The following is a 16465-nucleotide window of genomic DNA, read 5'->3' as shown; positions in this document are numbered from 1 at the left end:
TCATGATGTCTCAAATCTATTAAATCATGACTTGCAGAATATAAGCAAGTGGGTAAAAGATAACAAATTGGTTTTAAATGTAGACAAATCAACATCTATGATATTCTGGAAAAGATCAAAACTAACTACCCAGCCCTCTCTGAACTTGTCAGTCAATGGGTTGCAGCTAAGACAAGTGATGCAAGCCAGGTTACTGGGCGTCACCTTGGATTCTTACTTGTCTTGGTCAGCTCATATTGATGGAATGATAGCTAAAATGGGGAATGGTATTGCAATGTCCAGAAAATGTATGTCATATATTCCTATGTCCATTGCTAAGCAGGTTGTCCAGTCTCTTGTTCTGTGCCATTTAGAAAACTGTCCAATATATGGTCGTCTGCATCACAAAAAGACCTTCGTAAGCTTCAAGTGGCACAAAATAGGGCAGCGAGGACTGTCCTCCAGTGCTCTCTTAAGGCTAACGTGGCCCTGATGCATACACGGCTTTCTTGGCTTACAGTTGACGACAAAATCAAACTACGATTAACTTTAATATTGTGGAATGCAGTATTTATGAAACAGCCACAGTTTCTCTCTGAGCAGCTTGTTTTTGTAGGAAGTGGACACTTATATGCCACCAGGCAGGCACTAGGTGGTGACATAAAACTTCCGCTTCCCAGGACAAATTTTCTGAAACGCACATCACTTTACAGAGCAATATCTATTTGGAATCGACTCTCTGTCTCATCACGCAGAATTCAGAACAAATACAAATTTAAGAGGACAGTAACCCAAGAACTGCTGCAAATGATCTTGTGAAAGCTGGAAATTGTCATGTTCTTTCATTTCGTAATATTTTGAATGTAATTGCAATGTTTGAATTCTTTTGATTGTAATTTGTGTTGTTATTGCTTTGTGTAATTTTATGTTGTGAATATTTTAAAGAGGACCCCAGGAAGATTAGCTGCCATTAAATGGGCCGCTAATGGGGATCCTAATAAAACAATAAAAAAAAAAAAACAATTAAAAAAGATCACTGAAAGGTTCGAGAAACCAAAAATTGTTCTTAAAATCCCTTTAAAAAAAAACCCATTTGGAACCTTTATTTATTTATTTGTTTATGTTGTGTTTGTGTGTGTGTGTGTGTGTGTGTGTGTGTGTGTGTGTGTGTGTATGCGTGCCAGGCTTGTGCACAATTCAGAATTGAATTGAGAATGACTCCTTAATTCCAATTCAATTCTTGAATTTGAATTGATGTCAAAAACAGGATCTAGAATTACAATTCGAATTTGAATTAAAGGAAGCAGAATTGCAATTCAATAAAAATCCAAAGAAATTCATATACATATTTTAAGTGAAGTGTATAACAATGAAGCTTTACAGTATATGTCAGATATGATTGCATTATAAATGATATTAGTTTGACCTACTTGTACAGATTACATTAAAAGGATATGTTTTCCCCCAGCAATGAATGTTAAAAGCTCTAGTCACAGAACAAATCATTAAGTTTGATTTATTGTAATTGTAATTTTGTGGAACATGATGGAACATGACTCCATTTCCCAGAATGCTTTACTTTAACCAAGTATTTAAAATGGTTGCTAAACAATTTCAGGTGGACATTTGTTTGAAAGCACAATTTGATGGGCAACACTGGACTTTTTAAGTTTCATAAGTCCCTTACAACTTCAGATTACAAAGGTTGATAGATTTGACACCTGTAACAACAGCGACATGGAAAATAATAGCAGGCATAAAAGGTCATCTGTACAAGTTCATTTTGAAGAACCAATTCCATCAAGAACACCACAGAGCCATATGCAAGCTCTGCAGTGCTCCAGTCTGTGGCTCCGTCAAGGCTACTTCAGATTTCAAAAGGCATCTACAAGTAAGTTAGCAGACAGACAGACTTCTGTTTTGAAAACCATCTCTTGATGGTATTATGCAACTGATATTTGATATAACTAGTGTTGGGATCACTACTCAAGAATGTGTAATACACATTATTCACTTTTAAAAATACCATGATGCATTACCTTACTTGTTAATCTCTATGGATAGTAACTCATTACTCATTACATTACTGTAGTGCAACACAGCAAGAGCCTGGCATATAGCTCATAAAGGGTTATACACCCCTTTAACTCACAACACAACAGTAACAGTAATATTAATGTGCTACATTACTCAGTTACAGCCAAATATGATTATATTATTATGGCATTACTTTGTAAGGAGTTACCCCCAACACTGGATATCATATGTGTTTAAAAGCATGCAAGCACACTTTTTACGTATTACTTATTGTAAATCAAGAAAACAATTATTGTCAATTGTGGAATTAATAGAAATATTTGTTCTCTTAAAGAGTAATATACATTGAGGTACTTTTTTTCCTACAGAAGAAACATCAGGAAATCTGTGAATGTACTGTGAAACCAGCGATTACACAATCCAGCCAAACCAGAATGAAGATCATGGTAACCCTTCTGAAACAGCCAGTTCCAGCTCTAAGTGGTCATCAACTAATAGACGACAAGTTGCTCTTACTGACAGTGTTGTTGCATATATTGCAAATGGTCTCCTCCCTCTCTGTACTGTTGAAAATAAGGATTTCATTAATTTTTTGCATTGGAATAAATTATAACTGCATTTACAACAACTTAGTGTTTGTGCGATTACTTTTACATGAAAATTACATTGGAACAAAACTAATTAAACAACATTGAGGGGGTCATTTATTTCAAGAATTTAATCAATATCTATTTTAGAACAAAATGTGTTGAGGGGTAAATAGTTACGTGAAATGAAATTTCTGTTATTAAATTACAAAATTAATGTAATTGTATTTAGTTGTATTACTGAGGTAAAATGTTTAATTCAATTAGTTTCTAATCAACTTAAAACGAAATTGCTTTGCATTGATAAAATTATCCAAATAAAGTAATCCAAACCACATTTGTAATGGGTAACTAATAACAGTAAGCAATAACATTTCCAAAGTAACCTTCCTAACACTGAATGCATGCGAGACTCAACACATTCTTTCTGTTGTGTGACTGTGTGGAATTTCTTTGAATTGCCATGAATTTAATTCCACTTCCTGTCATTCCAATTCAGATTCAAATCAACATCCTGTGGGGCGGAGTCAATTCAATTCAAATTCCAATTCATGAATTGAATGGAGGCCAATTCTGAAATTCAGAATTTTGCACAAGCCTGATGTGTGCGTGCGTGTGTGTGTGCGTGCGTGTGTGTATAGTACCCTTCATTTTCTGTTTTCTCACTTCTCAAGTAAGTTTGTCTTGTTTTAAGGATGTTTATTTGCAAAGTGTTTGTTTGCTTATAAATCTTGCACTCTATTCCTTTTGCGTTTGGTCAGGTTGTATCATGAACTTTGTCTAACAGCGTTCAACACACAATGTGTGAATTTGATATTATTCCGACAGCGGGAGAACATCTTCATCAAATCTATATCAGCAGGTTCAGACAGTTTCATCTTATTTACGGTTGTCTCTCTCTCTCTCTCTCTCTCTCTCTCTCTCTCTCTCTCTCTCTCTCTCTCTCTCTCTCTCTCTCTCTCTCTCTCTCTCTCTCTCTCTCTCTCTCTCTCTCTCTCTCTCTCTCTCTCGCTCTCTCTCTCTCTCTCTCTCTCTCTCTCTCTCCAGCACCGTCTCAGGTGAACGAGCTGCGAGTGGAGAAGGTTGATCAGCGCAGTGTGACTCTGGTTTGGACTGAACCCGTCGTCTTTCCCAACAGCAGTCGCACTGAATACGAGATCAAGTACTATGAAAAGGTACAATAAGCACTTTAAGAGTGTGATTACTGATTATACTCCATAAGTAGATAACATGTAATATAAATGTTTGTTTGTTTGTTTAAATCTGGGAGAGGCCATAAGTTCTGTACACCCCAGATTTTTGCTTTGAATGCATATGCACATGTATGTCTGATGACCGTCTTCATCATCTCATGTACATTTACACTGTCTAAAATTAGTTGTTGTTTTTTTTAACTAAAAGATATTATTTTTTAATTAAATGAAGTTGAAATTGTTATGGAAACTTTTTAGCATTCTTTTGTCATTTATTTTTGATAACATGATAATGATATTTTTGAAGCATTTTCGAATGCTTTTTATCTATAGATTTGATTGTTTTACGGTTGTTCCACACTTTCAATTTTAAAATATGAAAAATCAGAGTTACATTTTTATACCCGTTCCTCAGTTGTGGCATGATTCCACCACAGACACCCCCGGGGCCTGGATGGATTTGGGGGTTGAATAGACGGGACGGATACGGCTTGTTCCACGATCTAGACATCTCGCTGTGTAGATCGGGAAAAAACGGAAGGCCCCGTGTTGGAGGTGATGCGTTGGGGAACAGGGAGCGCTCGTCTAGCTTGCGTTTAGGATGAACGCCCCGTTTCTCGGCCAGCCACTCAATATTTAATTTAGTCACGGCACGAGTTATCACCTACACCAGCTCCTCATAAGCTGGGGAAAGAGGTGGCGAATCTTCTTGCCCCTTATTTACATCCTCAATGCTCAGAACATCTAGTTCCTCGGGATTAGAGCACTGAAGCATTGGACTCTCCCCGGGTGGAAGAAGCCGCTGAGCGTGCTCCCGACGCCGGTGGAAGAGCGCTGGATCCCCCGGGTAAAGGAAGAGAAAGGGTAGGGCCGTCTCTAACCCCGCCGAGATCCATTTGAGATCCCCACGATTGCCTCGGCAGAAGCGGGTCCGGATCCCTGAGGATCACGAGCCTGGGCCACTTTCAGCCTCTCACAATGTGGACAGTCACCCTCTCGAAGGCTGACGTCAGCGTACTCTGCTCCCAAACACATGACATAAAGCGTGTGTATCCCCAGCCGGTAAACAGCGCGGACAGGGAGACGCACACAACTGTCTCTTTCACCATAATATTGTTTTAGGAGGCTTGTGACTAGGGATGGGAATTGATAAGAATTTAACGATTCCGATTCCATTATCGATATTGCTTATCGATCCGATTCCTTATCGATTCTCTTATCGATTCTTATTGGGTGAGGGAATAAGTACAAATTTGTTTGTATTAACTCCCTTTAATATCTGATCAAATTGATCATTATCACATTCATTGATCCGGACAAAAAAATAAATAAAACTGCCATTTATGTGCCATAAAAACTAAAAACACAGACTGAAAACAGTTAAGGAAGAGCTTGTGCCTTTTGGAATATTAACAGTGCTCATTTGTATTAGGCTATTGAGTTACTAAAACAGTCTTTGTCAAATAATACACAGGTTTTCTTCACATTTTGAACGTTTTTGTTTCCATTTGTTTAATTTCAAGATCTGATGTGACTTATCCATTGTTGTTTTTACATCTACAAAGCTGGGAGCACTAAATGATATTCAGTCACATTATACACGCTTTTAACATTAAATAAAGCACATAAATAGTACCTGATATTATCATTGCCACACTTTGAGATTGTTGTTCCAGCGCGACGTCGCAGTAAAATAGGATCCGTTTCAAATAGAATTGTTGCGTGTCGCGGCTGGTTAAACTTTGATTAACATGGAAAATGATAATTTTTATCGCGTGTCGCACCGTCGTGTCACATGTAGTTAGGACGCGGTCAGAGCGCTTCTGCCTCGATGCCATGTTTGCTCATAGTGTTTGCTACATTCTGAACCACCAAAACAACGCAGCACGTGTGTGACGTCGTGTCACATTTGAACGAGCGGAACCGATAAGCGGAATCGTTAAGCAGGCATACTAACGGTTCCAAGGAATCGATTCACTGGGCACCGGTTCTGAAGAAGAACCGGTTCTCGGTTCCCATCCCTACTTGTGACAGACAACAATGAATAGACAGACAGTTTGGACATAGAGCGCTTGCTGGACACAGAAGCTAATGGCGGTCAGACCGGATGTGCTTCTGTCCTTTCCCGCGCGTGACGTTCAGTCTCGCCATCGGACTAGCTGACACGCAAGGACGTTCCCAAAGTGTCCTCGACTCAGCGCAAGTTCCCTCGAAAGGGAATATAGGATGTTTATTCTGTGGTATTAATCTATAAATGTTTATAATTTCTTGATCTGATTGGTGGTTGTTCCTCCTCCAGGACCAGAAGGATCAGAGTTACTCCACGGTGAAGACGGCCGCCACCAGGATCAGCGTCAACAACCTGAAACCGGGAACCACCTACGTGTTCCTGATCCGCACCTGCTCCAGCCCAGCGCGCGCTTCTCTCTCTTCATCTCCTCTCTCCTCCTCATCCTCCTCTTCCTCTCCTCTCTCCTCTTCCTCCTCTTCATCCTCCTCGTCCTCGTCTCCTCCTCCGCTGGACTACGGGTTGTTCAGTTCACCGCTGGAGCTTCAGACACTGGGAGAACGTGAGTGTGTGTCTCCTAATGTTAGTGCAGAAAACATGCTGGCTTTACTGTGAAACAATGGCTTTAAAGTGCAGATGCTTGCTGTCATCTCTAATTAAAGAGGACGCATTCATATTGAATGAACACTTCGGAAGGAAACGCACACGTTACCTCGTCCTGCTCCTTTATTTCTGCGCACAAACAACTATTGAACAGCTTTAGATTATGCAGGACAAAGCTGCCCTGTGTGCTGCCCGCTGGAAAACCACTTGGACCGAACGAGACTCTCTCTCCTCTGCTTTTGATCGTGACAGCTTAGCTTTTTCACAAATGCAAAATCCTTCGCTAGGTTGAAAATGGTAAATCGATAATAGGGATTTTTTTTCACAAATCAGACCTTTAAAAAATTATACAAAATTATTTTACATTTACATTTTACATTTACATTTAGTCATTTAGCAGACGCTTTTATCCAAAGCGACTTACAAATCAGGACTAAATTTTAGATCATAATTAACATAATCTACATATAATATTTAATAATAATTATTTATTTTGGATTATATTTACTAGTTATATTATAACTTTATTATGACTTTTAAAGTGTTATAATTAGGACTGACAGCTGATTTACATTGGAATAATATTGCACTGTTTTTACTGTATTTGTGATTGAATAAATGTGCAGTAGAGACTTCTTTAAAAAAACATTAAATAATTCTATCAACCCTAAACCTTTGATAAGTAGTTTATTTAACTTTTATTTTTAATTTTATTTATGTAGTATTTATTTAACATATACATCTCTATAAACGTATAAATAAAGGCTCACTTGGACAAAAAATGACAGATTCATTTTTAAAAATGACAGTGTTTTGCTTCTGGGTAATATTTAATTTGTTGAATTTCAATGATGATGCAAAAAATCTTTCTTAAATCTCCCATCAGTGTTTGACTTTTAGATATCCTTAAAAAAATTCCCATAAAGAGGCTTTTCCTCCATTATTTACTGATGCACAACTAGGGATCTTTGCATTTGAAAGTCAAAGTGTTTTTAGTAATGTAATATAAATAGTGTCTCTGTGTCCAGATGGATGGAGTGGGAACATTCGGAGAGAAGTCGCAACTTTTTAACTCACATAATATGTATTCCCATTAGGATCCTATCAAAATAAATAAGGAAGGACTTCAAAGATCAATCTTCTTGTCAAGCTCCACTGCTTTTAGAGGACTGATAATGACCTGTGCCATCATGAATACTAACACAATCTTTTGTTTGTCTTTGCGCGTGTGTGTGCGTGTGTGTGTGTGTGTGTGTGTGTGTGTGTGTGTGTGTGTGTGCAGTGGCTCTGGCCTCCAGTGAACAGAGTCCAGTGGTGATCATCGTGGTTGTTTCTCTGGCCGCTCTCATCATGTTACTCACTCTCGGAGTCGGATTGCTCATCTGGAGAAGGTAACCATATAACCATAACTATATCAGTGTTCACACCAAGAATCATAACTATATCAGTGTCACACCAAGAACCATAACTATAACCATAACTATATCAGTGTTCACACCAAGAATCATAACTATATCAGTGTCACACCAAGAATCATAACTATATCAGTGTCACACCAAGAACCATAACTATAACCATAACTATATCAGTGTTCACACCAAGAATCATAACTATATCAGTGTTTACACCAAGAACCATAACTATAACCATAACTATATCAGTGTTCACACCAAGAATCATAACTATATCAGTGTCACACCAAGAATCATAACTATATCAGTGTCACACCAAGAACCATAACTATAACCATAACTATATCAGTGTTCACACCAAGAAGCATAACTATATCAGTGTCACACCAAGAACCATAACTATAACCATAACTATATCAGTGTTCACACCAAGAATCATAACTATATCAGTGTCACACCAAGAATCATAACTATATCAGTGTCAGTGTCACACCAAGAATCATAACTATATCAGTGTTTACACCAAGAACCATAACTATAACCATAACTATATCAGTGTTCACACCAAGAATCATAACTATATCAGTGTCACACCAAGAATCATAACTATATCAGTGTTTACACCAAGAACCATAACTATAACCATAACTATATCAGTGTTCACACCAAGAATCATAACTATATCAGTGTCACACCAAGAATCATAACTATATCAGTGTCACACCAAGAACCATAACTATAACCATAACTATATCAGTGTTCACACCAAGAATCATAACTATATCAGTGTCACACCAAGAATCATAACTATATCAGTGTCACACCAAGAACCATAACTATAACCATAACTATATCAGTGTTCACACCAAGAATCATAACTATATCAGTGTTCACACCAAGAATCATAACTATATCAGTGTTTACACCAAGAACCATAACTATAACCATAACTATATCAGTGTTCACACCAAGAATCATAACTATATCAGTGTCACACCAAGAATCATAACTATATCAGTGTCACACCAAGAACCATAACTATAACCATAACTATATCAGTGTTTACACCAAGAATCATAACTATATCAGTGTCACACCAAGAATCATAACTATATCAGTGTTCACACCAAGAATCATAACTATATCAGTGTCACACCAAGAATCATAACTATATCAGTGTCACACCAAGAATCATAACTATAACCATAACTATATCAGTGTCACACCAAGAATCATAACTATATCAGTGTCACACCAAGAACCATAACTATAACCATAACTATATCAGTGTTCACACCAAGAATCATAACTATATCAGTGTCACACCAAGAATCATAACTATATCAGTGTCACACCAAGAACCATAACTATAACCATAACTATATCAGTGTTCACACCAAGAATCATAACTATATCAGTGTTCACACCAAGAATCATAACTATATCAGTGTTCACACCAAGAATCATAACTATATCAGTGTTTACACCAAGAATCAAAACTATATCAGTGTTCACACCAAGAATCAAAACAATATCAGTGTCACACCAAGAACCATAACTATAACCATAACTATATCAGTGTTCACACCAAGAATCATAACTATATCAGTGTTCACACCAAGAACCATAACTATAACCATAACTATATCAGTGTTCACACCAAGAATCATAACTATATCAGTGTCACACCAAGAACCATAACTATAACCATAACTATATCAGTGTTCACACCAAGAATCATAACTATATCAGTGTTCACACCAAGAATCATAATTATATCAGTGTTCACACCAAGAATCAAAACTATATCAGTGTTCACACCAAGAATCATAACTATATCAGTGTCACACCAAGAACCATAACTATATCAGTGTTCACACCAAGAATCATAACTATATCAGTGTTCACACCAAGAATCAAAACTATATCAGTGTTCACACCAAGAATCAAAACTATATCAGTGTTCACACCAAGAATCATAACTATATCAGTGTCACACCAAGAACCATAACTATAACCATAACTATATCAGTGTTGTTCACAACAAGAACCATAACTATAACCATAACTATAGAATATATAATTTTTTGTTAATTTGAGTTTATTATATTAAGTCTTTTTTAGAGTCATTTTCTGCACTGATTTTTTTGGGTAAAATATGTTAAATAAAGCGGAGCTGAAAGTGAAATCATTCCACAAGCAGAACTCACAGGGAGTTTGGACACACAATGGTTTGTGATGGTGGTGTGTGCATGTGCGTGTGCGTGTGCGTGTGCGTGTGTGTGTGTGTGTGTGTGTGTGTGTGTGTGTGTGTGTGTGTGTGTGTGTGTGTGTGTGTGTGTGTGTGTGTGTGTTTTGCGCAGCAGAGCTCAGGTGTGACGCTGGAATAGATCTACGGCAGACAGAAACACACGCTCCTGTAGCTCTACATTAATCAGTCTGATGAGAATGGATTATATTGAGCCGCTGTGAAATTCTTCTCATTCATTCTCAACCACACACAACGGATCCTGTCAATCACACACACACACACACACGCAATCCCTTTCATATGCAGCCATAAAACTTCATCATCAGCTCACACACCCACATGTGTCATCTAACACACTGAAGAGAGCATATAGTCTCTGATAAAGCGGTTTACACTGATGAACGGTGTGTGTGAGACGCAGGCACACTTCAGGTGTGAAGCGCTATTGGACAAATAGAAATGTCGGACGCCTCGTTCTGTAGTTGTACATTATCAGCAAATGTACGAGACAAAGCTAAAGAAAGAAAAGCAAAACACCATGAAACAGCCCAAGATGTCAGTCTGTATGAAGATAAAACACTGACAGTACACTGACTTAACGCCACAATATGCAACAATTAATAATTGGCATCTGATGTAATTGATTTGTTTGATAGCTTTATACACACACACAGTTTTGCACATCTGAATCTTTAAACACCAGCAGTTCTCTTGCGTTTCTGTTTTTGTAGATGCATTTTGTTCCAAAAAGCTCTGAAATCTGGGTCCTGTTGTTTTTTTTTGTTTGTTTTTTTTCTCATTCTATTTCAGAAATAACATCTTTTATTATTAATAATACTTATTTACTGACACAGTCAGCGGATTATTGCACCTTATGTACTTTTAATATTCTTGCATCATCTGGAGCCGCTGGCCTGTGTGTCTGCGACTGTGCTTGAGATTAAATACTAGCATAATGCATAATATTGTATGAAAGTGCACAGTAGTGTAACAGTCGGGTTCAGGTTCATTTTCTCCGTAAGGAACCCTACAAGTTCAATTAAACCATTAAAATATGAGGAAAATATTATTATTTGTTTAAATATGAGGGAAGAACAAAACACTAAACTTGGTTAGGGTATTGATTATTTGACTAAATTATTTGGCAAAAAAAGGCAAACTACAGCTTCAGGTTTTATATTACTATGCAAAATAATGCATAGAAAAACAAAAAGCTCACAAGAAAAAGCAAACACTGACTACTACACAATCACTTATTAATATTTCATTAGTTCTCTTGTTTTCTCATGTTCATAATTTCTTTGTGTAACAGCCTGGACAAAAATTAGGTCGGCACAATTTGGCATGTTTCATAAATATGCTAAATCGAAGTTTGTAATAAGTTGTACTTAAAAAACTTCCGGACCCACATTATATACAACAAGAAACATTTTTAATGATGCTATTTTCATGTTATCCAGTTTTCATTTTCACTGGAATATATGTGGTTATTTACTGGTAATATTTTGTGTAAAAGTCTTGTCAGTCCAGTCTGCCTCAGCTAGTCCTGTGCTGAAGTTTCAGATTTATTTTAAGTCATCCACACACATTTTCACCTTCACTCCTTCATATATTCTCTCCTCTTCTCTTCTCTCCTCTTCTCTTCACTCCTTCATCTCTTCTCTTCACTCCTTCATCTCTTCTCTTCACTCCTTAATCTCTTTTCTCCTCTTCTCTTCTCTTCTCTTCTCTCCTCTCGTCTTCACTCCTTCATATCTTCTATTCTCTCCTTCATATCATATCTTATCTTCTCTTCTCTTCACTCCTTCATCTCTTCTCTTCACTCCTTAATCTCTTCTCTCATCATCTCTTCTATTCTCTTCACTCCTTCATCTCTTCTCCTCTCTTCTCCTCTCTTCTCTTCACTCCTTAATCTCTTCACTCCTTAATCTCTTCTCTCCTCATCTCTTCTCTCCTCTTCACTCCTTAATCTCTTCACTCCTCATCTCTTCTCTCCTCTTCACTCGTTCATCTCTTCTCTTCACTCCTTAATCTCTTCTCTCCTCATCTCTTCTCTCCTCTTCACTCCTTCATCTCTTCTCCTCTCTTCTCCTCTCTTCTCTTCACTCCTTAATCTCTTCTCTCCTCATCTCTTCTCTCCTCTTCACTCCTTCATCTCTTCTCTTCACTCCTTCATCTCTTCTCTCCTCTTCACTCCTTAATCTCTTCTCTCCTCTTCACTCCTTAATCCCTTCTCTCCTTCATCTCTTCTCTTCACTCCTTCATCTCTTCTCTCCTCTTCTCTCCTTAATCTCTTCTCTCATCATCTCTTCTCTTCACTCCTTCATCTCTTCTCCTCTCTTCTCTTCACTCCTTCATCTCTTCTCTTCACTCCTTAATCTCTTCTCTCATCATCTCTTCTCTTCTCTTCACTCCTTAATCTCTTCTCTCCTCATCACTTCTCTCTTCACTCCTTCATCTCTTCTCTTCACTCCTTCATCTCTTCTATCCTCATCTCTTCTCTTCTCCTTTCTTCTCTCTTCTCTCCTCTTCACTCCTTCATCTATTCTCTTCACTCCTTAATCTCTTCTCTCCTCATCTCTTCTCTCATCTCTTCTCTTCTCTTCACTCCTTCATCTCTTCTCTCCTCTTCACTCCATCTCTTCTCCTTTTTTCTCCTCTCTTCTCTCCTCTTCACTCCTTCATCTCTTCTCTCCTCTTCACTCCATCTCTTCTCCTTTCTTCTCCTCTCTTCTCTCCTCTTCACTCCTTCATCTCTTCTCTTCACTCCTTCATCTCTTCTCCTTTCTTCTCCTTTCTTCTCTCCTCTTCACTCCTTCATCTCTCCTCTTCACTCCTTCATCTCTTCTCTTCACTCCTTCATCTCTTCTCTTCACTCCTTCATCTCTTCTCTCCTCATTTCTTCTCTTCTTTTCACTCCATCTCTTCTCCTCAATCTCTTCTCTTCACTCCTTCATCTCTTCTCTCCTCTTCACTCCTTCATCTCTTCTCCTTTCTTCTCCTCTCTTCTCTCCTCCACTCCTTCATCTCTTCTCTCCTCTTCACTCCTTCATCTCTTCTCCTTTCTTCTCCTCTCTTCTCTCCTCTTCACTCCTTAATCTCTTCTCGTCACTCTTAGTCTCTTCTCTCCTTCATCCCTTCTCTTCCCTCCTTAATCTGTTCTCCTCCTCATCTCTTCTCTTCTCTTTTCTTCTCTCTTCTCTCCTCTTCACTCATTCATCTCTTCTCTCCTTCATCTCTTCTCTTCACTCCGTAATCTCTTCTCTCATCATCTCTTCTCTTCACTCCTTAATCTCTTCTCTCCTCATCTCTTCTCTTCTCCTTTCTTCTCCTCTCTTCTCTCCTCTTCACTCCTTCATCTCTTCTCTCATCTTCACTCCTTCATCTCTTCTCTTCACTCCTTCATCTCTTCTTTTCACTCCTTAATTTCTTCTCTCCTCATCTCTTCTCTCCTCTTCACTCCTTCATCTCTTCTCTTCGCTTCTTAATCTCTTCACTCCTTCATCTCTTCTCTTCTCATCTCTTCTCTTCTCTTCACTCCATCTCTTCTCTCCTCTTCACTCCTTCATCTCTTCTCCTTTCTTCTCTTCACTTCTCTTCTTCTTCTCTTCTATCCTCTCCTCGTCTCTGGATGCGGACCAAAAAATGCTCTCTATTGTACTCCTCCTTTTTAAGGGTTATTTGCCCTAGTATTTTTCTCTTAAAACAATTCACATGAAAATTACATGTCAGTTTTAAAAGACGTTCGGGTAAATGATGATAGAACATAATTTTTTTGGGCAAAGTGCTCTTATTCTTTTTAAGTAGGGTTAGGCGTTAGTCAAGTCAAATCATGTCACCTTTATTTATACAGCGCTTTTTACAATACATTGTTTCAAAGCAGCTGTACAGAGATAACAGGAAAATAATGCAACCAAGTTTGTTTCTAGAAGAAAATAGCGGCACAGTTCAGCTTTGTTTCATTGATGTTTCATTTTTGTTGTTAAAAAAGTAATTAATTATATATATATATATATATATATATATATATCTGCTCTGGAGAAAACAGTGATTTCATAATCCAGCTCAGTTCAGTTCTCATATAATGGTGTCAATGCAGGCAGATCAATAATATTGAAGCACTTAGGTGGCGTGATAGGAAGTGGTGTCATCACTTCCTGTAATGACCTAACGATATCTCATGACCAATTTGTACGAGTGGTTAAAAGGTGGCAAATTCGTACAAATTCGTACAATTTGTCTAAACCCACGTGATGGGTAGGTTTAGGGGTGGGGTCAGGGGTAGGTCATTCGCACGAATTCATATGAATTTGGCAACTTGTAAAATATGTACGATTTAGCAAAAATCGTATGAATTTGTACGAGTGAGGTCTTATGAATTCATACGAATTAGCCACCTCGTAAAATTCGTACGAATTGCCATGAGATTGGGTTGAATGACCCAACAGTGAGGCCCTCCTCCTTCTTTTCTTTAGTGGTTTCTCCAGATCCTCCAGTGTATCTCGTACTCGTGTGGTTCTGCTCTCCTCCTCTTCTCCTCCTCCTCATCCTCCTCTTCCTCACTCCAGGTACAGGCATGCCTGAGTTTCTCCTCCTTCTCTCGCTTGTCCCGTCTTTCACGGTTCCTAACAGAGGCCCTGTTTACACCTGCTATTATCACCTGTCTCATGAACTCAAAATAATCCCTTAATCACTCTATCATGGCAAATGCTTTTAAAAGTAATTACTACATTTCCATGCAAAGCAACCATGAGCTCAGGAAAGGTGCTGTCATTTTTTGTGTTTGTTTTTAGATGTATGTATGAATGCGGCAGATGTTTTGATTGTGAGTGAGTGAGTGAGTGAGTGTGTGTGTGTGTGTGAGTGACTGAGTGTGACAGAGAGTGTGTGAGTGAGAGTGAGTGAGTGAGTGAGTGAGTGAGTGAATGTGTGAGTGAGTGAGTGAGTGAGTGAGTGTGGCAGAGTGAGTGTGTGAGTGAGTGAATGAGGGAGTGTGTGAGTGAGTGACTGAGTGTGTGAGTGAGTGAGAGTTTGTGTGCCTCTATTCTATTCAATTCAATTCAGAAAGCTTTATTGGCATGACACAAATATACATTTTGTATTGCCAAAGCATTAGAACAACACAGAAAATGATTTAGAACATTTAGTACTGAAAATAATAATTAAATTAAATAAAAAAGACAATATTATATATATTTATGGCTAGATATAGCAAAAATAATGATAACCTAAAAAAATAATAATAAAATAAATAAAGAATAATAAATAACATAAAAAAGAATTATAATACAGAAATCATGTAAAAAAAGAAAAATTACTTTATTCTCTAAAAAACTATTCTCTAATCCCTCCTGCGGTGCATGTCTTTCTCCAGTGTCTCCGTCACATTAATCCACAATGTAAAACCGGCTGAATGCCATCGGATCCTGCGGCGCCTGATTCTTCTCACACACACACACACACGCACACACACTCAGTCTCTCTCTCTCTCTCTCTCTCTCTCTCTCTCTCTCTCTCTCTCCTCACACACACACACACACACACACACACACACACTCAGTCTCTCTCTCTCTCTCTCTCTCTCTCTCTCTCTCTCTCTCTCTCTCTCTCCTCACACACACACACACACACACACACACACACTACGACTGTCAGATCTGCGGTTCACCAGGACATCTCTGCATTTACACCGTGACCTGAGATAAAATCTCTTAATGATTTTAACTGAAGAGTGATGTTATCTTAAACGGATAGTTCACCCCAAAATTAAAGTTTTCTCATTTTGTTCGTCACTTAATCAGACGTTCAGATTTCTTCACTGGTTGATTTACAAAACCATTCTGAACTGATCTGGTCCTCAAGATCATCTCACTGGAATGGGCATTTTTTTTATTTGGTCTGTTTCTCACACACTATCATACGTCTTCAAAAGACAGAAATATAGTTCACTGCAATAAATGATGCTCTTCCTCAGGATTTTTTTCTTGCTTTTTATTAGATGTTTAATAGATTATTAGATTTAAGAATGTTTAGATATTTGATACCAAAATACTAGGCAAATACTAAACTTTTTTTTGCAGTGTCTGGGTCAGTTTTATGGTGAATCTTAAAAGTCCAAGCACATTTTAAATTGTTCATATATAATGACAGATTGTTCATTATTGGGTGACCAGATTCTTTAAACTATTGATTTTGATTAAAAAATAAATTAAAAATAATTTGTCTCAAGGTAAATAATGATCATAAGCAAGTTCAGTCAGTTACAGTTCTGTTTAGAACAGGCATGTTCATAAATAACTTCAATATTCGTGTTGTCAATGTAAGAGCTGTTTCGTCAATTCTAAAACCAGGAAGTGGACGTGCATATAGTCAATCATCATTAGCGAGTTTATTCA

The 16465-nt window shown here is 37.9% G+C and overlaps 1 protein-coding gene across 2 annotated transcripts in view; it reads left to right on the top strand.

Moving 5' to 3' along the window:
* Window positions 1-16465, top strand: part of epha10 (EPH receptor A10) — a 141090-nt gene that overhangs the window by 108212 nt on the left and 16413 nt on the right. Inside the window, exons 6-9 of one of the 2 annotated variants that reach the window (XM_084424065.1) lie at window positions 3651-3778; window positions 6096-6366; window positions 7690-7798; window positions 14546-14638. In XM_084424065.1, coding sequence (XP_084280191.1) covers window positions 3651-3778; window positions 6096-6366; window positions 7690-7798; window positions 14546-14638 — 601 coding nt within the window. The remainder of the gene's footprint in view (window positions 1-3650; window positions 3779-6095; window positions 6367-7689; window positions 7799-14545; window positions 14639-16465) is intronic. The other variant, XM_084424066.1, reaches the window with a different exon arrangement.

The sequence above is a fragment of the Rutilus rutilus genome (assembly GCF_951802725.1).
Source record: "Rutilus rutilus genome assembly, chromosome: 11".
In the NCBI taxonomy this organism is placed as follows: domain Eukaryota; kingdom Metazoa; phylum Chordata; class Actinopteri; order Cypriniformes; family Leuciscidae; genus Rutilus; species Rutilus rutilus.
This window is presented reverse-complemented; position numbering and strand designations above follow the sequence as displayed.